The 27897-nt window shown below is 56.5% G+C and overlaps 7 protein-coding genes across 7 annotated transcripts; 3 read left to right on the top strand and 4 right to left on the bottom strand.

Moving 5' to 3' along the window:
* Positions 1-1040: 1040 nt before the first annotated feature.
* J7T54_001455 (uncharacterized protein) lies at positions 1041-5144 on the top strand (the record flags this gene model as incomplete). The annotated part of the gene is made up of 1 exon (XM_051506335.1): positions 1041-5144. One exon carries the CDS (start codon positions 1041-1043, stop codon positions 5142-5144), a length of 4104 nt encoding a protein of 1367 aa, XP_051362349.1.
* Positions 5145-5888: 744 nt separating this feature from the next.
* On the top strand, positions 5889-7792 carry J7T54_001454 (uncharacterized protein; the record flags this gene model as incomplete). Its single annotated transcript, XM_051506334.1, has 4 exons — positions 5889-6287; positions 6433-7077; positions 7155-7603; positions 7657-7792. 4 exons carry the CDS (start codon positions 5889-5891, stop codon positions 7790-7792), a joined length of 1629 nt encoding a protein of 542 aa, XP_051362348.1.
* Positions 7793-7839: 47 nt separating this feature from the next.
* Positions 7840-16326, bottom strand: J7T54_001453 (Dicarboxylic amino acid permease-like protein; the record flags this gene model as incomplete). The annotated part of the gene is made up of 19 exons (XM_051506333.1): positions 7840-8037; positions 8144-8452; positions 8663-9121; positions 9210-9257; positions 9325-9864; positions 10527-10892; positions 10954-11359; positions 11409-11761; positions 12294-12408; positions 12465-12576; positions 12639-14071; positions 14422-14663; positions 14719-14893; positions 14949-15341; positions 15404-15577; positions 15650-15826; positions 15876-15886; positions 15950-15976; positions 16036-16326. 19 exons carry the CDS (start codon positions 16324-16326, stop codon positions 7840-7842), a joined length of 5829 nt encoding a protein of 1942 aa, XP_051362347.1.
* A 3438-nt stretch (positions 16327-19764) lies between these two features.
* On the bottom strand, positions 19765-20289 carry J7T54_001452 (uncharacterized protein; the record flags this gene model as incomplete). The annotated part of the gene is made up of 1 exon (XM_051506332.1): positions 19765-20289. The coding sequence occupies one exon, from the start codon at positions 20287-20289 to the stop codon at positions 19765-19767; it is 525 nt and encodes a 174-aa protein (XP_051362346.1).
* Positions 20290-23180: 2891 nt separating this feature from the next.
* Positions 23181-23630, top strand: J7T54_001451 (Guanyl-specific ribonuclease F1-like protein; the record flags this gene model as incomplete). The annotated part of the gene is made up of 2 exons (XM_051506330.1): positions 23181-23457; positions 23515-23630. 2 exons carry the CDS (start codon positions 23181-23183, stop codon positions 23628-23630), a joined length of 393 nt encoding a protein of 130 aa, XP_051362345.1.
* Positions 23631-24453: 823 nt separating this feature from the next.
* Positions 24454-26163, bottom strand: J7T54_001450 (uncharacterized protein; the record flags this gene model as incomplete). The annotated part of the gene is made up of 5 exons (XM_051506329.1): positions 24454-24710; positions 24764-25220; positions 25270-25431; positions 25499-25921; positions 25981-26163. 5 exons carry the CDS (start codon positions 26161-26163, stop codon positions 24454-24456), a joined length of 1482 nt encoding a protein of 493 aa, XP_051362344.1.
* A 583-nt stretch (positions 26164-26746) lies between these two features.
* Positions 26747-27881, bottom strand: J7T54_001449 (uncharacterized protein; the record flags this gene model as incomplete). Its single annotated transcript, XM_051506328.1, has 3 exons — positions 26747-27589; positions 27645-27749; positions 27813-27881. 3 exons carry the CDS (start codon positions 27879-27881, stop codon positions 26747-26749), a joined length of 1017 nt encoding a protein of 338 aa, XP_051362343.1.
* Positions 27882-27897: the final 16 nt, after the last annotated feature.

Genomic DNA, 27897 nt, shown 5'->3' with positions numbered 1-27897 from the left:
ACCGGATGCATCGTTCATATCAACTGGTTTCGATGTGCGCAAAAGTGATTGCGTTCCTAACTTCTCCGAGTGTGGAAATTGGATACTGTCAAGCTGGAGGAAGCATTGCTACGCATTGTCGCTGACTGGTCTGGTGTTATCAATTAATTGACAGGGATGGAATCCAGCCGGCACCGTGATTGCGGCTGCAGGTTGGTAGTGGCTGCGTTGGAAGTTGGAACTCTATCAGCATCCATGCCCAAGTTGGCACGGCAGACATCCATGGGTAGAGGTAGGTAATTATGTCGTCAAGTGATGGTGGACAATATCTCGTCGTTGCCTACGGATACATGTAATTATGATGTACGTAGGGAGTACATGTCCATTGTTCAGACCAACGTGCCCGTACATAAGCAGTACGCATCGTGACGTTGCACGACCGATCTTGATGAAAGCTGAGACAGCCGGCACAGAAGCCTCGTGCGACTGAGAGCATGCCTTTTCCCGGGCGTCGGGAACCTTCATAGTCGGCTGTCAATCAAACAGACGGCAGGGTGCATCCCGCGTTGTGTGCCACGTTTGATTCATCGACCACCACCATCCCTACCCGCATGTTCTTGCTTTGATCGTCCAGGCTCCAAGCCCACGTCCGTTTGTGTTCTTATTCCAGGGCCCAGCCACTGTGAAATCTTGTTCTGCCGATGCGTGGCCAACAGCCTAACGTTAGGCAGGCGCTTGCTTGTCTTGCTCACTCGCAGCTAAAAGCTCCGGTGCGAGAGCTTCGTCTGTCCAAGAGTCAAGACCGGACCAGGCGTCGCCAATCGTCTCGGCCATCGCGAAAGCTCCACTAGTCTCGATTCCGATCAGGATCCAGCAGCAAGAAGAGGGTTGGACCAACAAGGGCGACGTTGAATGCGACCTTGCACATTTGGTCATACAAGCCTGACCGATTGCTTGCAGCGTCGGGAAAATTCTCGTCCAACTCGCCATCGAAATACGAGGCGGTCCTTGGAGGCTTGTTGGACTATTAGACTAGTCTCCACCGCGAGCGCGTTCGAGACATGTCTGCAAGCGTCGTGATGGATTCCCTGTCAACACCAGTGTCGGACCATGGGCCGCGTGGTGCCAACAGGGACATGGAGATCGACGAAAATCAGGTTCAGCACCAGCAATCCCCATCGCTCCTGCTGGCGCGCATGACTCCTTCCACTACCACTACCACCACCACCTCCACCAGTACAACCACCACCACGGCCACCACCTCAACAAGTCTGGAGACGTCTTTTCTCTCACACACACCTCATCTTGTATCTCGCAATCAGCCGCGCCAACAAATCCTCCTGACCCCCGAAAGCTCAGCCGACGAATGCCAGGACGCACGGGCGAGACCGACCTCTGCTGCAGCAATTGGCGAGTGCACCACTGCAGGTGGCGCTGCGGACGGTAGCTGCACCGCTGAGGCAACAGCGCCGCCGATCATGTCGCAGGCGGCCACAGGCTCTGCACCAGTGGCTTCGCATGAACCGCCAGCAACAGGCACGCCGCAGAGCACATTGCCAAGGGCGCAGACTTCTTCTTCGAGTCCATGCCATCAGAGCAACGGGCATGTCGTTGCCCGTTTCGACCACGAAACCAGCGAGCAAAAATGCGACGCTCCCGCCCTTCATCCCGCCGCAATCAGTGCTTCGCCTCGACGGACGCTTTCATCAATTCCGGACGTGGACCCCGTCAAGCCACAACGGCCTATTCCGGGCGCCAATAATAACAACAGCTTGGACGCTATCGTCGCCATGAATACGGACTGGGGCTCACCGCCGTCATCATATGCCCTTGGATCGTCGCCATCTTCACCATCCTCACCTGGCCACATTCCCTTTCCTCCTCTGCAGACCACCACCGTGCACGCTGACACTCTCATTGCGCATCCGAAACCTATCACCTTGCCATCCTCCGCCAGCTCCACCCCTTTGCCGACGAGTCAGCACAGCTCGCGTGCCCTGTCCCGGCACCTGCACGATCTCCCTGAACAGCACATTCGAAATTCGGCATTTGTTGGCAACGTTGCGCAACTCGAAGCGACGGCTGAGAGACTCTCTACTGGTACTAGCTCCATCGGAGACGCCATTCGAGAGCTACACGATGGTCTGAAGCAGAGCGACAGCCGACGATCCTCCACACTCGCTGCGAATCTCCGAGCCGCACAAGGCGACGACCATCCCCACGAGCTACCGCCTGTCGGACAGCTCAAGAGGCACCTCTCCAACTCTTCATCAATCGTTGCTACGAACGCGGCAGCTCGTTACGGCGGCTACTCGCCAGCCGGCTTTATCATGTCCCCTACAAACTCAATGACCGGCCGCCTGCGCTCCGGGTCCAAGAACTCGAGCGGCCGGCCAGCGGATCTCGACTTTGAGCCCATGGTGATGGCGCGCCATGGCCCTGGGAAGGCCTCAGTCAGCAGCGTCCGGTCGGCCAAGATGTCCCTTGCTGAAATCATAGAGCTGGAGCCAACATCGCTTACCAAGGACGCGCTCGACGCCGCCGATAATGCGCCTCCCATCGAGGTGGACCCCTCGCTTCAGGAAGTCACGGCTGCACCATTGGGAACCGACGAGGACTCGACGCCAACGGGCGACGCATCCGTGCAGCAGGCGATGCCAACGACCCCGTCACAACAACAAGGCAAAGTCATGCGCAAAAGTAGCATTCGCTCCGTCAACACGTTCCAGCAGGCTATGGAGGCCTTTGGCGACTTTGACGGCGTGCATTGGCAGCCCGAGATGGATCAGCACGCCGACCACGAATACGAACACGATCAACTTGACGCTAGTTTCGAGCATCTGGGCCAGATGTCGCACGGAGACGCACAGCATGAGCCAAGTCAGCTGAGGTACCATATGGCTAGCCCCAAAGACCCGCGACCGCAGTCCTACACGGACCCAGAAACGGGTCAAAAAATGCTGTACTACCCAGCGCGTGTACCAGCCTTGCTGAACCTGCCGCCCAAATTGTCCAACAAACCCAAGAAGGAGCAACGCCAGGAGCGCCGCTCCAGGGTCCTCAGTGCCATGCTACCGTCTGACAAGTACGCGGAAGAGCACGAGGTGGCTCAACCTAGGAGACGTTCCGCCATGCCAGATACCTCGCGCGAATCCTGGCTGCCGGACCCACTCGCGGGTCACCGCGGGTCATTCATCGCCTTGTCTCAGGATGTACCAAACGATTCGCCGGACCAAGAAGCCCGCGAAGAGGACCTGACACCACCCGCTGAGCCCGGAACGGCGCTCCTCAGGCGCCCGCAGAGACTGTCTCACAACGGCCAGGACAAAGTCAAGAAGACGGAGTCCCAGCTGCCGCCCCAATTGCGCGCCAGTGCGTTCTTTGATATGCCTACGACGCAAAGCAAGGTGGAGGTTCAGGACGGCTCTGCCATGGCTACGCTAGACAACATGCTCGATGCCTCCACCAACGCGCCGGTCGGTGCTTTCACAAACCATGGGTACGGTGGCAAGTTGGGCGATGAGGTGTACGGCAAGGAGAAGAAGACCAAGAAGCACAAGTCGAAACTTTCGAGCGCATCGCTGCAGCCCGAAGCCGCGGCCAAACAACCGACCAAGAAACGCTCGTCGCGCTCGTGGTTTATGAGGCGCAGCAGCAGCAATTTGGACGAGGCAACGGCTCACCGAAGTCGAAGCCCGTCTGCCCTGGGCGACGTCCACGGTGATACGGCGGCGACCGAGACCGAGGCCCTCGCCGCGAGTGGTGATGAGAAGAGTAGGCAAGGGGATGCACGCGAAGCAGAGGGCGAGGATGCGGACGAACAAGACTCGTCGTCTGACAGCGAGCCGGAGCTGGACGGGCAACCTACTACGCTTCTGGCTGAGCTGCAACTGCGCAAACAGCAGCAGAAGCATCGGACGCAACCCCGGTTGACTACTGAGGGTTCCTACATGACACTTCTCGAGATGGACGCCGTGGCTGAGACGCAGCGCAAGCACCGCCAAACTAAACGTATCAATCTGGCATGGGAGGAACCGGGGGCGCATGCTGCCCAGAATGGCTCTGACGACGAAGATGTGCCCTTGGCCATTATTGCCGCGAAGCACCAGGGGGCCAAGAACATGGCCGACCTTGAGCGCCCGATTGGACTCTTGGAGCGTCGCGAGATAGATGACAATGAGCCGCTAAGCCGTCGCCGAGCCCGTCTCCAAGGCAAAGAGCCAATGTCCTTGGCCTTACCCAAGCGACAAAGCATGTCTGGTCTATCCGCGCACCTAGGAGGGCACGCTCGAACCCCATCGAGCCTCCCGCGTACACCGATGAAGACACCGGAGCCTGAAGAGCCTGAAATTGAGGAAGAGACACTGGGCGCGCGGAAAAAGCGGCTCGAGACCCATGAACTACCCAAGGCCCGGCCAGTGAGCAGCTCATTCTCGGCCGAGCTTCTCAGCCAATTTGGCGACCTGGACCATGGCAAAGGCACCCCTGGAGAGGGGGGAGGCCCGGAGATTACGTCGACGTCTCCGGCTGCCGAGGAGGAGGAGACCCTTGGCCAGCGTCGTCGCAGGTTACAAGCGGAGCGCGAAGCCCGCGAGCGGGAGATGAGCTACAACAACCTCGTTGGTGACTCGGTGGTCACGCGTAGGCTGAGCATGGCGGACATGCTGCAGGCCCATCCCAAACGCGAGCGGGACACGCGTGCGCAGAGGGAAAGGCAGCGTGTCGAGCAGGAACGTCAAGCCCAGGCAGCTCGGGAGGCTCAAATGGCCGCGATGAGAGCGCACATGCCCACTTCCCTCAAGAGCCCCAGCGTAATGCGTGCTGGCGGATTCCGGAGCGGCGCCTACAACGATGGGTATGGCGGCAACATCCAGGCCTCACGATCATCCTCGGCCGTCCACAACCAGAACCAGGGCCAGATGCATACACTGAAGAACCAACGGTCGACGACGGCGATGAGTGCGTACGGCATGCCGACACCACAGACTCCATACGCAGTCAACCCCATGGGGGCTACAGGCCCACTCGGCGGTCACCACATGAGGAGCACGAGCGGTTACAACCACGGAAACATGCAGCTACCAGGGCATATGGGGATGCCTGGTGACCCGAGTCCCGCGTCGATGACACGGGTGGAACAGTGGCGACACGGAGTGATGCCGTGACGTGGGCCTTTGATTGGGCGCTGTACTATACGACCTGGACGGGTGTCTGTCTAATTTTTCTATTATCTTTTGTTGTTATACGGGAGCGAAGCGAAGCATTGGCGCTGATTTCGGATGACACGCAAGGCAGGCGGGCGGAGGGGACGGGCATGGGACGTCTGCCATGTGTAGTTCCATGGCATGGCATAATAGCATGGCGAGGGCGCTGGGCGGGCAGGAATACCGAATCTTGTTTGTGCGCTGGGCTTTCTTATTCACCATGTATACTCAGTAATGCGGTGTGCTTTTCTTGGGCGACGATTGATGTTGGGGCTATAGACGGGTTTGGGAAACATAGAAACCATTAACTTGCGATAATATGATTTGTACTATAGGTTCGGGAACGGAACCAATACCGAATACAGTGTTGAGCGTATCTCGATCTCTTGCCCCTGAACTGAGTTGATGTGGAGGAGAAGACTTCGGCGACGGAGAACGCGCCGCTCGGCCTCCCACGCCGACTCCCCTACAGTACGAGCCGACGACTGGACTCTGCTAACCGAAGGATGCTCTGATATTCGACGCTACAAACATTGTTCCTGACTTGAAGTGGTGTGTGCGGTGCCTGGAAAGGTTCAGACCGGGCAGAGCCGGACCTTGCCTTGTCTTGCCTTCATTAGACGTTGGACCCTTCTCATCATCACCAACCCTGCTCATCTGTCTACTTTGCCCCCGGACACTAATTAGGAACGAAAACAGCCAAGAATGGGTGACTACGTGCACGTCAACATGGCCAAGCGTCCCGTCCGCGTGGGCAACGTCTCTGGCGCAACAGGTGACTTCTCCCACGCAATGCGCCGCATGGTCTCGAGCGGCCAGTGCGATGTCGTCACCGGCGACTGGCTGTCCGAGATGAACATTGCGTGGAACGCCGTCACCAAGCAGGAGGTGGACCCCAATCTGGGCTACGAGAATGGCTTCTACGTGCAGCTGGAGGAGTGTCTGGACGACATTGTCCGCGGAGGCATCCGCGTGGTGACCAATGCCGGGGCGCTCAACACGGAGAGCTTGTATACCAAGGTGAAGACGCTGCTCGAGGCGCGTGGCTATGATCACGTCGTGGTGGCGGCTGTCTATGGCGACGATGTGTCCGATCTCGTGCGGGTAACGACGCGGCGTAGGGCGCAGGGCGCCGCATCGTCTCGACAAGGAGCACGTGTCGCTCGCAGACTGGGAGTTTGAGCCGACATGTGGCAGTGCCTACATTGACTGCGCGGGTATCACACAGGCCTTGCGTGCCGGGGCGTAGATCGTGCTCTGTAGACGCGGAACGGATGCTAGCCCCGTCATGGGCGCTGCCGCATGGTGGCACGACTGGGACGTTTCGTCGTCGCACGAGCAGCTCGCTGGGTCGTTGCTGGCGGCGCACCTGATCGAGTGTGGGCCGTATGTTGTGGGCGCCAACTTCTCCGGGTTCAAGGACTTTCTGCCCGAGCTCGTTGATCTGGCGTTTCCTATGGCGGAGATTGACTATCATGGTGGATGCGTCACTAGCAAGACGAGTGAGGGAGGAGGACGGGTGACAAGGGGCACCGTCACGGCGCAGCTGCTGTACGGGCTGCAGGGGCATCTGTACCTCAATCCAGATGCTGTGGCCGATCTGTCTGGCGTATGGGTGGAAGATGAGGAGGCTGCCAACCGCGTACGTGTGACGGGGGTCAAGGGGCTGCCGCCACCGCCGACGACCAAGGTCATGGTGGCTGCCAAGGGAGGCTTCCAGGCCGAGGCGATGTTCTACATCAACGGGCTCGACGTGGCGGCCAAGGCGGAGATGATGCGAGCACAGCCGGCGCACGTCTTCGGGGACAGCAACTTCTCCCGCTTGAGCATCGAGCTGTACGGCACAGCCGCTTCGAACCCCTCGTCGCAGCAGCAGGGCACCGTCTCGCTGCGTGTGTTCGCCCGGCGCGACGCAAGGAGGACATTGACGAGATCCGCTTCAAGACACCAATTTACGCGCTGCGGATGCAGAGCTACGCTGGGTACCACATGAACCTGGACTTCCGGACGATGAGTCCCAAGCTGTTCATGGAGATGTTCCCGGCCATGATGAGCCTGGCGAACATTGACCACCGCGTGGCGCTGAGCGACGGGCAGACCATGGCTATCCCGCCGCACGAGGTGACGAGGGTGTACCCGACCGTGCGGCCTACGAGCGACACGGCCAAGCCGGTCGACTTGCTGGCGTACGGGCCGAGCGAGTTTGCGCCCCTGGGGAGCATCGTGCACGCGAGATCGGGGGATAAGGCGGACAACTCCAACGTGGGCTTCTTTGTGCGGCATGATGATGAGTATCCCTGGCTGCGGATGCTGCTGAGCACGAGCAAGCTCAAGAGCCTCCTTGGCGAGGACTGGTTCAGGGGGGACACGATGAGGAGGGTGGAGAGGGTTGAGTTTCCAGGCATCAACGCTGTACATTTGTGAGTGCTCTCGTGATGTGATGTGAGGAATCTTGCTAACAAAGGATTTGTAGCCGGATCATGGACAACCTGCACGGAGGCATTGCGTCGTCGGATCGCATCGACGGCCTTGGAAAGGGCATTGCAGAGTATCTGCGGAGCCGGTACATTGATGTACCAAAGAGGTTTCTGGAGAGGGGGCGCATATAGGCAGAGATGGACGTGTATCAAGTGTCAGGAGAGGATTGTCCATTCAGCTAGTAGTACCGCCCGTCCGGATCGCCAATACCAAAGAACCAGTCCTGTGATAGCTGCGCAATGGCATCGGTGTGGTACTGATCATACCCCAGATTCTGTAGATCGGGGAAGCAATCCCTGAGGGTGCTGTCCACGGTCATATTGACGAATCTAGGCGCCACTACCGTCTGGCCGTACATGCTGACGTCCTGCTGCTGCTGTGCCATCGCCCGTGCCCAGGTCCAGAATTCCACCATCCCCCCTCGACGTTCCAGTGGGCGTGAGCATCGGCAACTGTTGCGGCGTGGTGGGAACAGGACGCACATGCGAAGAAGACGTTCCGACCTCGACCACGTCCGCCACGAAGGCACCGCTCAGCCGATCAAACAGCTCTGAGCACGTATGTGCCATAACCCACCGCTCGGAAACGGCGACCAGGACCTTTGAGCAGGCTCTCGTATGGTTGACCACCTGGCCGATACTGGGTTCGCTCGAAAGACGGGCTCCCTCTTCCTGCAGGCGTTTTCTCAATGCGTAAATGTACGACAGTCCCGACATGAAGACGGTCTGCATGGTGATCCAGCTATAGTTCAAGATCCCGCTGCGGTACAGTGTCGCGTAGAGATATATCGACTAGCGTGATGACGTGTAGACGTGCTGCAGTGTGAGGCTGTTGCGCGTGGTGTCGTTCAGACAAGGCGAGGGACGGTAGACCATTACAATGCCGTTGTGGTAGCAGAGGAGGTACCACTCTTCCGAACGAAAGCTGGAGAATTGACCTCGCTGCTGTCATGTTGAGGAAGATGACGAAGAGAATGGTGGTGATGAAGCGGCGCCCGATACCAGTGGAAGGTCAGCCGTCTGCGAGAGCCAGGATTGCAACTCACGAGAGAGCGTCTCGCAAACGGCCTCGTGATCCGTGTGAGTCGAAGAGCAATAGGTGTTGTGCTTTTTGTTGGCATTGCGATGAAGCGAGGTCATGATCGTGCCGCAGATGAGTCGGTAGCGCACAATGTGTGCAAAGATGGAAATCGCCATGTGCCACTGCGGCGTGCCATACTCCGCGCCTGTCAAGTTCAAGGAGCTCTGCGGCGCGACGACGTCTCCTTTTGGCAACGAATCAAAGTGCGGGAGGTCAACCTCAACATCGTCCAGCTGTATGGTAAAGGGCCTGCCGAGAGCGAGGCTTGTGTCCAGCGCGACGAGCCTCCAGAAACAACGTCTCTTGACCTCCATCTCTTCCGCTGCGCCAGAGCCTTCAGACTGCTCATCACGCAGGACGTACGCCGAGGCACGTCCGGGCTGCCACGCCAATGAGATGCCACACACTCGTCGTGTCGCTCGACGTCGTGCCCATGCGATACTGGCACACGAGGAGTAGCGCCTGCACCCTCGCGATGCCGTCGCGCGCGAGCACGTCCGCGAGCACGTCCGCGAGCTGGGTCATGGCGCGGCTGTAGTGCGTCTCCGCGTCGTAGATGCCGTTCCAACCAAACTTGCAATACCTGTGCTGTGCCAATGGCGAGTGTCATGTCGACAAAGGAGGCGTCCACGGGGCCGGGTTTGTCCGTGTCATATACGAGATCCAGAGACCGATGGAGGGCCTTTGTGGAGAGAAAAGGGTAGCAGAGATGGTCGTGGCTACAGTACGCCGCGAGGAGATCCTGCGCCAGCGGCTTCGGGGGGAGACTGGATGTCGCATGGCCATCGCTTTGCAAAGGCTGCCAGGCGGATGCTGCGTCGAGAGATGAAGGGCCCTGTGGGCGTGACTGGAGGAGATTCGCGAGCAGAAGACCGCTGGTAGACCCGACAAAGTGCTGTCCGCCTCCAGCAATGAGGGATAGGTGGACGACTTGATCAGCCACGTCTCCTCCAACACCCTGCGGTGTCGACGATGTCGCAGCATAGGAGGCTGATGGCGTCTCTGGACTGATTCCGCTGCTCTGATCATGTTGCGGACGTTGGCGTTGGCGTCTCAGCTCGCCCTGCAGCGCATCCTTCTCGGCCGTCGATTCCCTGACCTTCTCCTCGAGGCGTACGACGTTCTACCGTCGCAGCGGACTTCGCGGCGGTGGCAGCGCTCGCAGGCAGCTGTGGAGCTCGGCATGTCTCGTCCTGCTGCTGCAAGTCAGCACGGGGGAAAGTTGTGGGAGCGGGAGAGTCTGGGAGGGCGGTTGAGATGGCCGAGGACGGAGGGTGAGGCCGAGGGGACCATGGCTCACGGGGTGCATCAGCAACGGGGACTGTGGAGAGAAGGATGGGCTTGGCACATGGAGTTGAGGGATCGGTGACATTCCCGGGGGAATAGGCGGGGAGCACGTCGATTCACATTGACAAGAACCCATGATGGAGCGGAGGAAGAGTGGAAGTTGGATTGGGGGTTGCTTGATGCGTTGCCTAGCTGTAGCCTCAGCCTCATCCACAGAGTCCTTCTCCGGACTCAGTCTCTTGGCAAGTTCATTACGACATGGAGTGCTCTCTCAATAGGCGTAAAAGAGCCTTGCCTCCGAGTTGGAAGCACGAATCTTCTTGTTCTGCCGTCCAAACATCCACCTCAGGATCCAGGCACCGAGAATGCAGGAGGAGGCCAGGCTAGCGCTGGAGATTATGGGGATGGTGTATCGAGGGGCGTTCCACGATGGCCAGAGTTACTGTCCAACGATTAGCACGCGGTGTCATCCTCTCATCCATGGCCAACTGAACTTACCGACGTCCACACAAAGCTCAGGGTGGCGCTGACGTTGACAATGGCGAGCGCGGCCGCCTTATTCTCCCTCGTCTCGCCGCAGCTGCTGCCCACCCAGCCGAGCAGGATCGAGTTGACGCAGTACGTGCCGACGGTGAAGACGACCATGGCAAAGTACCGCGCACCCACGTTCAGGGTCGCGCAGGCGAGCGCAAAGCACAGGATGGCCACGCACTTGGCAATGGTAATGTGCCACGTGCGCTCGTTGAAGTGGCCGGACGATCTCGCCCAGAAGATGGAGATGCCGCCGGCGATGAGGTAGGGCGGGCAGGTGAGGACGAGGGTCACGGTGGTGCTGAAGCCGAGGGTGTTGACAATGGTGGGGAACTAGATGGTCAGCATCTCCTTGATCCGTGACTGTCATGCGAAGAGGCGAGACTTGAATCACAAAATTCTTGAAGCCGTTGGTGCCTAGGTGCACGTGCTGCCTGAAGATGAACACCCACACCTTGGGATCGAGCAGCGCCTCCTTGAAGCCGCTCCACATGGAGGCGTCGGTGCGCTGGCCAACCGTGTCTTGGAGCACACGGTCGTGTGCGAGCTGACGCTGCTCTGGAGTCAACCAGCGTATCTGCAGAGGCGCGTCGGGGAGCGTGAAGCAAGCGATGAGGGCGAAGAACAGGGCGCCCGGGTAGAAGGGGGCCTCGACGGCGCCAAGGAAGAAGTGTGTGAGGACAATGCTAACATAGTCGTTGGCGAGCGCGGTGAGGGCGCTGACGACGGCCCAGGCGATCTTAAAGGAGCCCATCCACCACGAGGGGCGGACGCGGGTCAGGGGCCATGTTGGACGGGATCTGGCCCAGCATGTAGCCGACAAAGAGGATGGAGACGGCCGTGTTGTACTGCGAGCCCTCGAGGCCGAGGTCGTCCTGGATACCGTTGAGGCGGGCGAGCGTGATGGCGGCGCGGTCGAGGTAGTTGAGAAAGTACATGATCCAGAGGGTGGGCATGGGGAAGAGGTCGAGACGGCGGACCAGCTTGATCTCCTCGGCGGACGACTTGGCCACGGCGCCCGAGTAGTGTTCCTCGCGGACGGGATCGCTCTTGTCAATGACATCGTCCTCCTGGTGCGTCGAGTTGAGCTTCTCGACGTCGTGGGTCGGCTGGTGCTGGAGCCGGTGCTGCTCTGCGCTCAGGCGCTGGTCATTGTCTTCTTGGTGCGCCGCCATCGTAACCGGGGTGATAGCTGCACACTTCTGTCGAGCAAAGATGGCACTGCAGATGAGCCCAGGAAAACAAAGGCGGGATTCAGCGAGGACAAGGTCAGCTTATAGATAATTGACTTGTTCCCCGCAAAGAGGAACACTGACCCCGGATTTCCCTCATCTCTCAACATCTCTCCCACTTCGAGCCCCATCCATCCACTGGCCACATTGACCGACGTGGAGGTGAGCGACGACGACGCTACTGCCGTTGGAGCGGGCAGGGAGCCGCCGTTCGTCTTCAGTCAACGGCGCCGCTGGCCGAATGGTGGGCGAGTGTGATGGTGGGAGGAGGTTGGGGTCCGCCCGTCTTGGCTCCTCTTTTTCTCCGCGTGGGGGAAGGGAGGTGTGCTCGGCAGATCTTATTTGTTCATCGGAAACCCTGCCCCAGATGCCCAAGCCAGAACCGCGGAGACGCAGGTTCATAATACCACGTGCTTGCGTGTGGGAAGACGTGGACGTACAGGCGGACGAGCAGAGCGACCGAGACGCTGTCCATTTGCCTACATGCATGGCTGATTCATACCGATCCCTCGGCCTGTTCCAAAGCGGCAGATATCGGTATCTGCTTGAGGGACACGATGCTTGTCTTCTTCCAATTTTTCCAAAGAAAGAATGCACCGGCAACGAGAGGAATGTCCCTACGCACCGTCAGCGAGCGTGCCACGACGAATCTTTCAGTTGAGTCTTGACTTACAGATAGGAAGACACAAATTGGCTGGGGTCCCAGTTACCAGGCGTGAAGACGGCGAAGCCACTCGTCAACAGGATCGTGACGCACATGACCAGTGCTGCGTGGGACGAGTACTCTGTTTGACACGGTGTCAGCCATTCATGCAGTCTCCGCAGGATGTCACCACGCAAGACTCACCTGTCCACCAGTTGTACCATGGTAACCTCGACTCCGGTATCCCTTGCACCTTGAAGGCCTTCCTCATCCTGATGTGGTTGCCCAAGATGGCCGTCCAGCTCACCAGCACCCCAGCGGCCGTCAGGTCCACAAACCACCAGAAAACTGTTATCGCATCGCTCGACAGACTGAGGAAACTGAGCATCATGCCACCCACAAACACAAGGACGCACATGTACGGCGTGCCCCAGCTCGTCGTGCGCAAGAAGACACGCGGCGCCTGGCCTTTGAGGGCTAACCCGTACAGCACACGCGTCCCAGAGAGGAGGGCCTGATTCGAGGCTGACCATGCAGAGGTGATCACCACGGCATTCACAATAGATGGGACCAGGGGGATCCCAGCGGCCGATGCGGCAATGACAAACGGGCTCTGCGCAGCTGTCCCCGAGGATCCATCCAGTCGCGGGTCGTTGCTCGCCACCAGGAGGCCCACCACGAAGATGGCCAGCATGTAGAACAGGAAGATGCGCAGAAAGACCTGCTTGCACGCGGCAGGGATCGCCTTGCGCGGGTTCTGCGTCTCGGCCGCCGCCATGGCGATGCTCTCGACTCCCGCGAACGAGAACACCGCCCCGGCCAACGCCTGCCAGTATCCCAGAAACTGACCCAGATGACCAGGTGCGATGAACTCGACGAACGGACCTGGATCGCGCCAGTAGTTGAATCCCGTGGCGGGCGTACCCGAGATGCCGCCAGAGGCGATGACGACGCCGAGAAGGACGAGGAAGATGACGAGAAGGGTCTTCATCCAGGCGAAGACGTATTCGACCTCGCCAAAGACCCTGATGCGCGCAAAGCCGACGACCACGGTGAGCGCGATGAAGAGGACAATGAAGATGGCCGGGTTGGCATCCGTCCAGAACTGGAACAGCACGCAAATGGCCGTGATCTCGCTCGGGATGGACAGGCAGTTGCCATAGACGAGATTCCAGCCCAGCGCGACGCCAAGCGCCGGGTCGACGAGGAACTCGGCGTGTCGGACGAAGCTGCCCGTGACGGGTAGGAGAGCCGCCGTCTCGCCGAGGGCGAACTGCACGGCGCAGACGACGAGGCCGATGGTCGCGTACCCGAGGAGCGCGCCGAGAGGACCGCCGGACTGGACGGCCCCGCCGAGACCGAGGAAGAGACCCGTGCCAATGGCGCCGGCGATGCCGAGCATGGAGAGGTGACGCTGGGAAAGACCCCGTGCGAGATTGCGCGTTTCTGCGGTGGTGAGAAGGTCGCCATTGTACGAGTCCGGCTCATCGTGGTGGCGAGCGTGGCCATGGAGGAGGGGAGACGCGTCGGAGGCCTGGCGAGGGTCCAGGTCCTCTTGGGGGCTCGTCATCTTATTCTTGGAATGCCTCTCGTGAAGAGCATGCCAGATCTCTGGTCTGGCGTACGCTTCGTGGGGTCTGACGGTGTGATGAGGACCGATTGTTGGACGTTGAAGTCCGAGTTCAAGACCCACTCTTACGGCTATCTGCCAACCATCGGCGACCAGAGAGAATGATGTGCCGGGTAGGCAGAGTGAACGATGCTCTTCTCCTAGTTAATCCGCTTAACCTATACAGTCCGAGGAGATGCTCCCTTTCAAGCGCATCGCAAACAAGCAGCGATGATCATCGCCAAGCAATCCGTCTTCATTCCAAGCATGCTCTGTTCTTCTACCGGCCTCTGCAGACCAGCCAAACCATCTCTGACACTAGCACCGCCATCAGCAGTCCAACGCTGTCAACATCACCACCCGTGCTAGACCGTGTACCTGAAAAATGGCGCGTTGTCGCCATCCTCCTTGTGCGTGAGCTTCTCCTCGTACGTGTACTCCGTGGGAGCCTTGTGCTCGCGCTCCCGACGCGCATTCTCCCGGCGCAGATACCATGTCATGAACCCCGAGAGAACAAAGCTCATGGTTGTGGTGGCAAGCAGTGTGAGGTGTCCAGAGCGGTAGTGAGGCGCCTCTTGCGCGCGCACCACGAAGCCTGCGACAGCACCTCCAAGGTTGCCCTGCCTGTTGTTAGCTCGTGCTTACACACCTCCAGAATTCCCGAGGGAGACTTACGAAACCAACGTGCATGGCAATGCCGACGCCGCGCTTCAGCGAGCCGCCAATGTTGTTGCCGTTCCATGCCACACCCTGTGGCACGTTGGGGTAGATGCCCGACGCAATGAGGAAGCAGCCAAAATACTTGGCCCCGAGGTTGTCCGCGCCCGCTAGGATGGCAAAGCCGATCATCCTACCAGCAAGTCAGCATATATGCGCAAACACGATGTGTCAAAACCAGAACTCACGCCACGAGGCAGAAGCCCATCATGTAGATACCGCGCTGCCCGTGTCGATCCGCGAGCCAGCCGCCGCCAATGGTGAAGAGGCAGGCGACAAAGTACGGCGGCACCGTCATGAGCTGCGCGATCTCGTTGCTGAAGCCCAGACCCTTGACGATGGACGGCATAAAGACCGAGATGGAGTACAGCGGCGTGTAGATGCCAATGGTGATGAGCATGTGGACGTAGATCTTCCAGTCCTTGAAGGCGTCCCACATGAACTGGATCTTGAACTCGTCCGAGAGCACGCTGCGGTCGTGCTCCAGCCGGCGCACAATCTCGGCCTTTTCCTCCTTTTCGAGGAACTTGGCGGTCGCCGGGTAGTCGTACATGACCCAGAAGGCGGTGATGGCTACATATCTGTTGTCAGTGCGTGTTGTACTCTGAGAGAGGAGAGAAGCTCTGATGTACCAATCACCAACGTCGCAATGCCCTCGAGGATGAAGATCCAGTTCCAGCCCCCGAGACCTGCCGTGCCATCCATCTGCATGATGCCAAATGCGAGCAGGCCACCAAATGCACCGGCGGCCGTGGCGGCGGAGAAGAAGATGGCCATGCGCAGGCCGCACTCGTGTCGTCTGTACCACATGGTGATGCTGAGCCGCGCTCGTGTCAGCCAATTTCGAACACGTATCACACAATGGCTCGGGAAAGGGCATTGTGCTCACTAGTAGGTGATGCCAGGGAACAGGCCACCTTCGGCCAGACCTAAAGCTGCGCGACATGCCAAAAGGCCGGCATAGTTGTGCACGACACCCAGCATGATGGTGCAGAAGCCCCAGGCGACCATGATGGAGGGGATCCAGATCGATGGGCGGAATCGCTTCATGGCCATGTTGGACGGGCTGTTGTTTGTGAGCTTTCTTTTGCTACATCCAGCGAGAGTGGACGTACTCACATTTCAGCTGCGACATAAAAGGGGAAGAAGCTGACCTGTTAGCTATTCACGTCGGCCAACAGGGACGCACGGGGATCACAAACATGGACACAGCAACCTGTCACTCGTGTTAGTCCCAATATCTCTCTCGAATGAAGCAGGCAGGGGGAGACGAACATTGTAATCCCATTTCCCATTCATGTTCAGGTCTTCTTCCAAGCCAGCCAGCTTGGCGTTGCCAACGTTGGTGCGGTCTAGGAACGAGAGCAGGTACAGCAGCGCCAGAAACGGTAGAAGCGCCTTGTCGCATTTCCGTAACAGCTTCTTGGTCCGCGCAAAGTCGAAGCCGGCCGACTCAACCTCGGTCGAGCCTAGGGCGACATCTGTGTCGTGAAGATTCTTCTCGGTGGAGGACGTCTCCAGGTTGGCGTTGCCCTCAGGTCTTTTCTGGACACCAGTCGAGTCCATCTTTCTTGCCACTGCGAGGCTGCCCTTGTGTGTCAGAGTGCCACTCGAAGAAGGGAAGGTGATGGTAGTATCAGTGAGGAGCAGAAATATGGGAAGGCCGCTCACACAAGGACGCTCAAGAGACAGGAAGAGGGGGATCAGTGAGATGGCCGATGGGACTCTGCTCTATATGCAAGCGCCCTTGTAACGCAACGCGCGCGTTATCTGCCTGCCTCGACCCTGGTGCGACCTCGGAATCTCTACGCTTGAACGCACGCACGGATTGATGGGAGCATTCTATCCCACACCGAGACTAGTCTACTGCCCAGACCCCCTTCATCCGAGGCTCCGAGCGACGAATTACCCCATGGTCCCCCAAAGAATTCTGCCCATCCTTGCCATTGGAACCCCTTGGTCCGGGAGTCCGAAGCGGCAGAATGCACCGCCAATGAGCCGCGAGGTCTCAGCCATAGTCGAGGCTACTGCCAACTCGAATGAGCACGGCTGGGCTTAATGAGCGTGGGCAATGAGTAGAGTATTGACTCGATAGGCCGGTCGATGGATCCCGGGTCCCTCTTCCCCGCAGCCTGGGAGCGTTTCTTCTCTTTCTCTTCCCGTCTTACACGCATGAATCAGGGCCGGAAAAGTCACGACTCAAGACTAAGACGGCACATGGAACGAACGCTAGCGCTAGCGCCGGACCAAAGCCTCAGAACCAGCTCTTCGGCCTCTTCTAGAAGGTGTGGCGTCCTTGGTTGCCGCCTAGATCTTGCAGTCCCGCGCCGCATCTCTGGTCAGAACACATTCTATTCGTCATGCTGTGGAAGCTCTGGCCCACGGATGCGAAGCTCCTGCTTGGAGACTCTTCCGTATGTCCGGGGAACGGCACTAGCTCAAGTGCTTGCAACAACGTCCACGTGCGTGTTGCCGGTCTGCGACTTGTTGTTGCGCTAAGACCACTGACTAGGCACCATGAAATTGCAGCGAGGACCAGACCCTACCAAGACGGCTGCTTCCTTTCGACGTGCATGTGGATGTAGGGCTGCAATCTATTTACAAGGACGCTCATTCGTCTGAGCATGCGTTTCGGAAATCCGGCATCGAAAACGATCGCGGCGGTGCAGGGCGCAAAGGGTCTGGACCACCGAGATGGGTGACCTTGGCGCCAGCCAATTTGTGAGACATGTAAGCATAAATTACCCGAATTCATGCTTGTTCACCCACGATTTGGGAGGCTGTGGGGTATACTGGTAGAAGCCCATGGGGGAACGACAACTGTAAGTATGGAATGATCTTGGCGGCTGGGGCTCTCTCATCTCCCCAGGTTTAGCATGTCTGCTAATTAATTAAAGCCTGATTCATGGTTAAATCTTGTAGCCTAACCTTGTTCTGTGGGGGCGGCGGGACGCCGCATCTCGCACCCTGATGGGCATGCGTGACGAGATATTAGGAAACAGACAGAGATGGCAGTGGAGAAATGGAGCAATCGTGCAATCTCATCAGTTATCGTGGAATGCAAGGCCTGACCGGCTGTTTTTGACCAGGCGTGCAGTCACCCGGCCAATAGATGAGATTGGACATGTCACATGTGTTGCACCGCAGACTACATGAGGCACAGCGTCGAAAGACGGAACATCTGCTCCAAGTCTAATGTCACACCTAGCGACCGTTCATTGTCTTAGAGGAACAGCGAGGGATCGTACGCCTTGGAAGAGCATCTCGTGTCATTGCTATCAAAGCCTATCCTACCGTCACCACGAACTGGTGTACGGGTTACCAAGACGGTAACTATCTTTCGGTCCCCTTGGATATTTCCATGTATCTTGCATCTCTAGCTAGCTGTACTATCTAATTGCACTGGGAGGACCCAGCTAGGCCGGCTTCAGGTAACAATTTTCCACACTGGGCCTATCTTAGTGACTTGGCATGCGAGGGCTCGTTTTAATGACGGTAAATGGGCCGCGTCACTGTGAAAGCTTGGTCGCGTCGTGTTTGTAGAGGTGCCGGCCTGAACCAAGTCTAGGTAAGCCGTTAGTCTCTGCACGCTCACTTGCAATAGTTAAGGACGACAGAGCAGCGTGGAGGTTGCCTGTGACCCACAACAGAGGGTGTTCGTTGTCGTATGAGGCAAGATGATCTATGCCACATTGTGGACTATTGGTTTTGTTGGTCACACAACATGAAGTCCTCGCCGCCACGCCAATTGAACTGTTTTCCCTATGACAGCCGAGGGAATGCGCGGGGCCAGTCGTCATATAAACGATTAGTCCGTCATCCAAGCTCATATGTGTAGGCAGGGCCAAGGTCTATTATTCATATCCAATAGTCGTCGCCGAGAAGAACGATCCAATTCGGGTGTTCTGGAACGTGAGCTCTGCTGAATTATCGAGAAAGAAACACGACAGACTGCTGAGCATTTGGTTCGCGTTTTCACTGGCCTCCGGCTATCGTGTGCCCTGTAGGCACGTTGGGCTCCGCTAGGTCCCGCTGCAGATCAGACAGGCGGGAGGCCGTACTTTCAGTCTGCTGCATAGAATGAAAGCAACAGTAGACCGGTTCTGACACTCAGGTGAGGGCTCATTGGGGCGGAGAGACCAAGGCGGCTTGGCGCTTACTGCGCAATATCGTTTCTCGACCAAAAGTGAGGCTATCAAGAGACTCAAGGGCATGTGGTTGTGGTACCAGAATGTGGAGTAATTGTTTGATTTGCTGTTTCCAACAAGTATAAAAGCATGCTTGGGGGGACTTGGGGATCTTCAAACCACACAGCACTCGCCCTTTCCTCGGCCGATATTATCAAACCACAAGAACCTCGACCCTCCAGCGTATTCAACATGCTCAAGAAGACAATCATCTCATTCATGGCCATGGCTTTGCCCATGGCTTGCCGGGTGCATGTGATGAAACCTGTCGCTATTAGGTTCTCAACTAGAGGTTCTATCTTTTGCGCCTGGTCAAGGGATACCTATCACATTTCAGACGGTGTCTGCGCCAGTCTCCCTGGGAAACAGATGCTGATTAACTCAATCACAAAGACGTGCCGTGGTATGTTTCAACCCTGCTCCTAGTCAAAAGACAGACGCTCGCAATGCGGGCAGGGTTTATTCATGAGAACAAAGACAAGGGCGCGAAAAAGCAAGCCAATTCTGGACAAGGCCGTTGTTGCGATAGCGCAGACTACTACACCATAAAGGCGTTTTGCCATTCGTGATGAATAGCGCAGGGGCAGCCTCCAAGTTGCGATAGTAGCTATCATGCTCATCAGCGACCTGACAAATAATCTCATCGTCGCTCGCATCTTTTACAACCCTCTACTCCTTGCAGTGATCGTGCAGGGTCTCCAGCAATCCCAGCCTTCTGAATCTTCATGTGTGGCGTCAGCCCCTTCACTTCGGACATCCATGTTGCTTGCGAATGATCTAGTCAGTTCAAGTTGCAGTCCCCATGTCCTAAACGCGTCTACAGGTCCCCAAGCAGCACTCCTGCCGCCGCACCAACAACGGCCAAGTAGACCCTAGCCCGCGTCCTCTCGCCGCCGACACTGTTTTCAACAAAGTCAAAGCCCTCGACAGCGTAGTTGTCGCTCCCAACCGTTGCCAGCCTGTTCCCATTCACATCAAGCAGCCTAGCCTCGAAGTTGTGCACCGCCTCTGGCGAGAGAGTCCCGTCGATGTCTTGGATGCCTTCCACGATGCTGCTGGGGTCCCACTCGTACGAGGTAGGACTCGAGATGGACAGGTTGGCGGCAAGCTGCCAGCTAGCCTGGCTACCACTATCGCCAGTGACTGCGGAGAACCAGAGCTCGAGTGAGCGGGCCTCTGGCACGTGGAGGGATCCTTCCGTGGCGCTCCATTCTACCGTGATGGGCTTGGCGAGGTCGAGTTTGTCGGCCGAGTCGGGGCCGGTGAACTGAAAGGCGTGAGCTGTGGGGGGGAGAGCGCAGGCCAGGGTGATTGTGGAGAGCAGGACTGGACGTGGACGCATCTTGCGTTCCCGGCGTTGGTGAGCGATGGGAAAGAAAAGGACGGCTAGCTGAGGGGAGAGGATTGAAACTGTGTGTCTTAGACAGACAAGCTCTGACTCGGAAGTTTTCCAGGATGAGTCCACGGTTCGGCAAGGTGGTATTTAAGACCATGTGAGTTCATGTTCTGAAAGGCCTGCCAAGCTCCCGTGGGTTGGCCTGGAGCCTTATGGGCCCCGGAAATTCCACAGGCGGCAGGCCCCTGGCATGATTGACTTGGCATTGTAGCCTAGGCTTTACCGCTGATAGCCCACCAGTTCAGCCATTTCCGTCCTCGAGGTTAATAATTCCAGAAACCATAGTGCCTGCGCGGCGTGCCGTCTCATTGCTCAAGACTGGACATGGAATCAACTCGCGTCACAGCGGGCAAAAGCTACCAAGTAGGCGCACGACTGACCACGAGACACGCGACCTCGGGTCGCTTCACTCGCTTTAGACCGGGCCACATCGCCATGACCCTTGCTTGCTCGCTCTGCATTGAGGCGCAGGGTGATGCAGGCATTGCAGGCCACCAAAGAGCCGAGCCAACACGAACATGGAATGTGACCAACTGCAGTGCTGACGCGGCCAGAAAGGATCTTCCGGTCGACCTCGCCTTCACGCTTCACAACGCGTAACAGCTCGACATTTCCCCGTACCGCGAAAGCAATACTGTAAGCAGCTGTAAGCATGTAGTACGTGCTCATGAACAAAGAATGTTCGCCAGCGACAAAGTTGCCAAGAAAGGGCGACAGCTTGGCAAGCTGATCCTTCTGTGAACGCCTCGCGCCTGAACCCTACAGAGTGGTCTGGTTGGGGACGAGTGCCAGTCCACGGGACCGAGTATCCCAGCCGTCGTTGACACTCTCCACTAACTGATCGATGTGTTTGGCGTCCAACGCAGCCAGACTCTCGGCAGACGGAACGATGAGTCGAGCAATGTCTTGAATGATGCTGGTCTCGTTCCCGTTGTGAATGTTTTGATGGGTGGATTTGAAAACGTCGCCGCGGAAAAGCGTGTCCTAGGGGACCATCTGCTTCGCTTGAAGCAATCTCTTGGAAAGGGTCTTGCTAGGAACCAAGGGGCCAAGCTTGCAGTTGGTCATAAAGAAAAAAAAACCCTTTGTCTCTAGAGACAACTCGTATTGTGGATCTCCGTATGGAGTGCTCTTGTGTTCTCTTGGTATTTGGTCGCTTGGTTTGCAGATGTGCTAGAGTCTGAGCGTTTGCAGACAATGGGCGAGGTCGATTCCTTTCGGGCAAGTGGTTGTTCTATGTCTGATCGAAGTATTCTCGTGGCCACCGCTGGTCTGGGAGCCATAGCTCGACCTGGTCGATTGGCGCGCACGTACTGTCGCTGACAGAAAGTGACTTTCCGGGAGTCCACCTACGTCGTTTGGGGGGTCGATTCTGATCATGATCGAGCATGTCGATGAGTCGTTTCGTACCACGCCCAGCGAGTGTTGGAGCCTTGCCACGTTTTAACCCTATTTCTAGCCCAGTGGTCCTGAAGAAGAGGGCGTAATTGATGAGACGGGCTGGCTCTGTTCGATAGAGGGCGGAGGCGAGTGATCGCGCTCAGTGCGGTTGGAAGTCATTTGCTGTATTCGGACGGCAGAATCAACTATTGAGTCTTACTCGTGCACTGGAATACAAACTTACGAAACAACTTTAACGTAGTACTCATTTTAACAAAAACAGATACTTCCAGCTTTGGAGATCACATCGTGGACTCGTGACTAAGGGAAGCCTCGAAATATGCGATTCCGATATGTAATTAGCATGTAATGCAACAATCGAGTATAATCGCCTTTGCGATTTGAGAGACATGTCGAGCAACGACTTTCGAGACGTAAACTCCTCCGTGGGGGCAAGCAACAACATCCCATCTAACAATTGCCAACGACGACCGAGCGCTGTGGCCCCTGGGTTTCCTCAAACAGCACCAATGTTGCAGAGATCGGCATATCCTTTCGTGTCTGGAAGCTGGGTAGACGCGGCCCACTTTGAGCTATCCTTTCACAGTGCCCATGGTGCGGATTGGTGAACTGGAGCATCATCACCGCTAGTCAACTAACATGAACATCGAAGACAGACCTCCTGAGCCCCCACAAGGAGCGACACGATACAACGTGATGCAGATGCACCATTCAGGATTCGAAACCGCTGGCCTCGCTCCCGGGGTTTGGCAATCATAAACTTCGATTGGTCTCAACTTATTCGAGGTGAAATACAAGTGACACTCGACATCACGCCAAAGTCTAGACGGGGGAGAATCCCATAACTTGCACCCCGGCCGGAGCACGCCAACACCATAGCTGCCGTCTGGGCATCCCGCAAAGCGACTTTGCCATGGTGTCATGATCTATCACGGCACCTCAAAGCCGCCATGTCAGGTCCACGACGGGGCCAGTGCCGATCCCTCAATGGCGCCCGAGGGTCTTGACGAGTCAGCGGTCGATTCAGCACCACGACCTTCCGCATCCGCAACGAGCTCCCGTGAAACGGTGAAGCAGCATGGATCATCCCCATTCACATGGCGACGATACGACATCCCCACTGGATAACGTTTCATTGTAAGAAGTCGATCATGCGCGACATTGGCTTGCATTGGACAGAGGTGAGCTAGTGAGACCTAGCAGCGTCGCAAGATCTGCGGCACCTTTGAACTGATGTGTGCTTTGTCCACGACCTGCTCAGCTCCGGAAATGGCATGTATCATGTATAAGAGGACGGTCTTCCAGCGCTGAAGCAGATAGATGCCACTTTCTCTCTCAGCGCTGCCAGCTTGAGCACAATCATCCCATCGCTGTGTCGCTAGAGTCTTACCCTCGAAGATCCCTCCGGCTTGATCCCTCCGCAACCCAGCGCCAGCATGCAGCTCTCTCTCGCCGCCATCTTCCTCGGGCTGACCGTCGTCAGCGCTGCCCCGACTGTTGTCACACGCGACGAGCCCGCCGACTGCGGTGGCAAGTCCTACACCGCTCAGCAGGTCTCTAATGCCATCGACGAGGGCTGCTCCTACTTTGAGAGCGGCTCCGATGTCAACAGCTACCCTCACCGCTATAACAACTACGAGGGCTTTGACTTCAAGGGCTTGGACGGTCCGTTTCAAGAGTTCCCCATCATTTCGGGCGGCGTGTACACCGGAGGTATGTAGTAGTTTCGCCAGCCAAGGGGTTCGAGAACAGTGCTAATTATCCATGCAGGCTCGCCCGGTGCTGATCGCGTCGTTTTCACCGAGGACTCGTGCGCCCTCGCGGGAACCATTACCCACACCGGTGCTTCTGGCAACGCCTTTGTTGCCTGCGTGGGCACTTCGTAGAGTGTTCCACATGACGAGATAAAATCGGCTTGCATCCGGAAACTGTGACACATCTGGTCATTCCTCGACCAGGGGCGATTCTTGTATATACTTACTGCTGAGCTTAGACATTGCTCAGAAGAGACGAACATAAGAAGGATCCTACTTGAATAATGCAATACGTGTACTACACACATCCTACTGTATTCAAAAAAATCGCCAGCCGGTTGGTGTTGAGGTGAAGCACAACCCAACTTGCTTATTCTCCACCGCGAAGTGTGCATAATGAAAAGAAAGCAAATACCGAAATGGATGGATGCAGTGTCCGAATGTGAAGATCAAGGTGTTACAGTAGAAAGTCGGTCTGTAAAGCAAAAAATGTCTCCGGTACAGGGAATCGAACCCTGGGCTTGACGGAACTTCACAACTGTTGAGCAGATGAGAGCGTCAAATGTTAGCCACTACACCATACCGGATGATGGAAAGTACTCCCGAATTTGTTGTATATAAACCTGTAAAGTTTTCAGGACAGACAACCCCTCAATATTCATGTCGAAGCAGCCGTTTGGATTCTTGCATGTCAACTGGTAGATTGAGTAGCGCGGAACATTTAACTTATTGCTTCATCAGAGTTGCGACGGCAGTTCTTCTCGGGTTAAGGCTTGGAAGAGAAGGCTTCTTGTCTTATACTTTCGAACGTCAGGTCCAGAGACTGTCAGTCTGTCACCCCTTTAAAGTTCAGATGCGGAGAATATTTACTATAGATGAGTTTGGAATGTCATCCAGATGCAAGACTACAGAAAATTAATTGAAGGCGAAATGGACAGATTCGCAAACTTCTGGCCTAGTACGTGTACCGAAAGGTATGGTTCTGCTTGTCCGTCTCGTCGGACCTGTTGATCTCCAGGCCATGTTGAACAACGTCCTGAGGCTTCCCATACTTGGCATCGCGCCTCTTGTTCTCCACCACACAAAGAACGTAGTACAAGACACCAGCGGCTGCCATCATTGCAAAAGCGCAAAGCATACTCCCGATCCCGAGCGGGTAGTGTGGCGCTTGCTCCTGGAGGAAGAATTGGGGTCCAACGATGTTCCCGACAGCTATGAAAGAAGGTCAGTCATGGTATCCTTGAGAATTATGAAGCTAATCGTACCATAGACCACAGCAATGGACACTCCCATGAAGCTCTTCTTGGTCGCGCCAGCGGTGTTCGTCGAAGACAAACTCAGCATGAACACCCAGGGTACGTTGTAGAAGCCCATGAGGTACACTCCGGCCAGTGATGCGTCTCTATGCGTTTCAACATCGAGAACATGGACCATAATGGCACCGCCCATTCCAATGAGGGACGCTATAATCCAGAAGACACAACGCATGTTGGGCACCCAGAAGGTTATAGCAGTCAAGGTGGCACCCGCAACCATGGCCACCGCGGCCTGGGGTGTGGCCATGAGAACAGTCTTGGTCTGCGAGAACCCGTAGCCGGCGATGATGAGGGGGTTGAAATTTGTGACGCCTGCATTGACAACCGCGTAGCCCAAGGCGCAAAGCCAAATGCACCAGCATTTCGGATCGCGAAGTGCTTCGAGCACTTGCTTCGTATTGAATTTCTGCCAATTTTGTCAATGGACGGATTGTTTTGAATGGCTTCGCACTCACTTGATGAGTTTCTACTCCGGTCTGATTTTCGGCGAGTCTAACAAGTGCCAGGCGCTTCTCCTGATCGGTGAAGAACCAAGCCTTGGATGGTGAGTCTGGGAGGACGAAGAAGATCAACACGCCGATAGAAACTGTGACTGCACCATAAATAATGAAGATGTACTGTTTTTGTCAGCCTATTGTTGCACAAGCGATAGGACGCCGTCCCAGATCATTGAACGTTGCCTACCTTCCAAGTCGGCAGGGATCCGTTGATCTGTCCAATGGCGTAAGATAAGATGCCACCAAATACTCCAGCAAGAGTATTGTACCAGAAGGCAGTGCGTAGCGGCTGCTCCTCCTTGCGGTACCACATGGAGTTGAGAAGCATCATACATGGGAGCACGGCAGCTTCAAAGACACCAAGCAGGAAACGAATCGTGGCCAATCCCGCAAAGTTGTGACACAGACCCATGAAGCAAAGTGAAATTCCCCACAAGGTGAGGCACACGCCAATGTACTTTCCAATTGGGACCTTTGTCATGAGCCAGAGGTTGGGAAACTCCATGGCCAAGTACCCGAAGTAGAAGATACTGCTCAGCCAGCTGTAATCCTGGCCCTTCAAGTTGGCGTCGTCGCGGATTCCGAATACGGCAGCGTAACCCAAGGCGTTCTGTTTCCAGGTGTAAGTAATGGCCTGAAATTGACACGCTTGTTCTCTTGGAGTCGTACCTTGTCCAAGAAAGCCAGGGTCATCGCTAAGACCGCCAGTGGCGTCACCACTAGGTCGGTCTTCAAGACAAGCCGCCGTGCCTGGGCTTTGCTCAGATCCTCAACTACACCTGGACCCGGAGATGCCCTTCCAGTCTCTGTTGAGACCATATCTTCTGGCTTGGACGCGGAGTGGTTGTCCATGTTGGCTGGCGATCTTTGGAAGAGAATAGGTAAAAGCCTGAGTGGTAGTAATGGAACGCAGCGTGACGGAGAGTCGCTGCTGGAACTGGAGCTTTTCCCTGAGTTCAGCTCTTCAAGCGAGATGAAGTCGTGCGGCGGCACCTTCTGGGATTCTGTCTTGGATGCATTTGATATATACGTGAGCATCCAAGTCTCGCAGGGATGCCAGGTGGATGTCGTCGGGGGCGAGCTCGGGCGCCACCGAAGGAATCTCGGACGCTACCGAGCTAGAGCGCCACCAGGAGAAGCGATATCCAGCGAGACTCTGATTGCAGAGATAGGGGATACATTCAGGCAGAATGACCAAAAAATGATAAGAAATCAATGAAAGAGAACTGTGTGGCAAGTGCATGTAGACAGTTGAGCTACCAAGGTTGCATGGACTGGCCGTGGGCCACGCCGCATGACATAATGATCAGTGATCACCGCAAGACTGTGTTCATTGATTTTTTATTTTTGATATTTGAGTTGGAACTTGGAATCTCCTGAACAAGCTCATCTCGTTGAGACATATCTGATTTCTGCCTAACATGGTGTACGTCGTCTACAGCTTGGCGAGGAAACTCAACTCCCTCGATGCCTCGACCTCAGCCTGGATCTCAGATCGTGGTCGTTCGACATCCGCCTTGACCTTTTCCGTATACAATTTCTGTATCTTCTCCGTGACCGGTCCCCTCTTGCCAGTGCCAATTGTCCTACCATCGACCTCCGTGACATGAATCTGCGAGGGGAAAGTGCCTGTGCAGAAAGCCTCGTCCGCTCCGTACACCTCGGTCAGAGCAAAGTCAAGCTCCCGCACTTTGATACCGTTGGCACGGCACACGTCAATGGTCTTCTGCCTCGTGATGCCTTGCATCTGGTTGTCCTTGGTAGGTGCCCACACTTCGTCTCCGCGCACAATGAAGAAGTTGACAGAGTTGCCCGTCTTGACGAACCCTCGCAAGTCCAGCATCAACGCCTCGTCTACGTTCATAAAGTTGGCGTGGATGCAGGCTTGCACGTCGGTCGCCTTGGAGATGTGGTTCCACTGCTCGTCCTTCACGTCGGGAGGACCACGTCGTACCCATGTGGTTCCTAGTCGAAGTCCCTTGTCCTTGGCCGATGACGCAACGGCCTTGACCTCAGGGATGATCACGATGAGTGGCAGCCCAATGTTGATCTTAGGATTTTGGTACGGTGTTGCTTTTAAACCGCGACTGACCACGAGGCGTAGATGAACATGAGGTTCATCCTGCATGGAATTCGCATCAAGAGTCTGGTGGATGAGGTTCAAAAGGGCACCCTTGCTGAGGCCCAAGTCCATGAACATGGCCTTGGCTGACTGGAAGAGGCGGTTGATATGTTCACGGGCAAACTGCACCCTTCCGTTGTTGGCACGAATACCCTCCTGGTTAAGAGTTAGGATGAGTTCGAGCTGGAAATCCAAGTCCGTGATCACTCACCCAGATACCATCACCGACAAGAAAGTTCGAGTCGAAGACCGAGACCGACGCCTCTGCCCTTGGCACAAGGCGGAACTCACCACTCACTCCATCGCGCATCCCGACCTGAATAGGCAGTGTTGTCAGTGACCAACTTTCTCCAAGTTAGGTTCAACGCAACAACTGTACCAAGATACTGTCATTTTTCGAATTGGGAACGACGGCATGGCTGCCTTGCTCGTGCTGTTCCGCAGACATCCCGATGCGCACCGTT

This window comes from Emericellopsis cladophorae (assembly GCF_022114955.1).
Source record: "Emericellopsis cladophorae strain MUM 19.33 chromosome Unknown NODE_21_length_315015_cov_118_186755, whole genome shotgun sequence".
Lineage (NCBI taxonomy): Eukaryota > Fungi > Ascomycota > Sordariomycetes > Hypocreales > Bionectriaceae > Emericellopsis > Emericellopsis cladophorae.
This window is presented reverse-complemented; position numbering and strand designations above follow the sequence as displayed.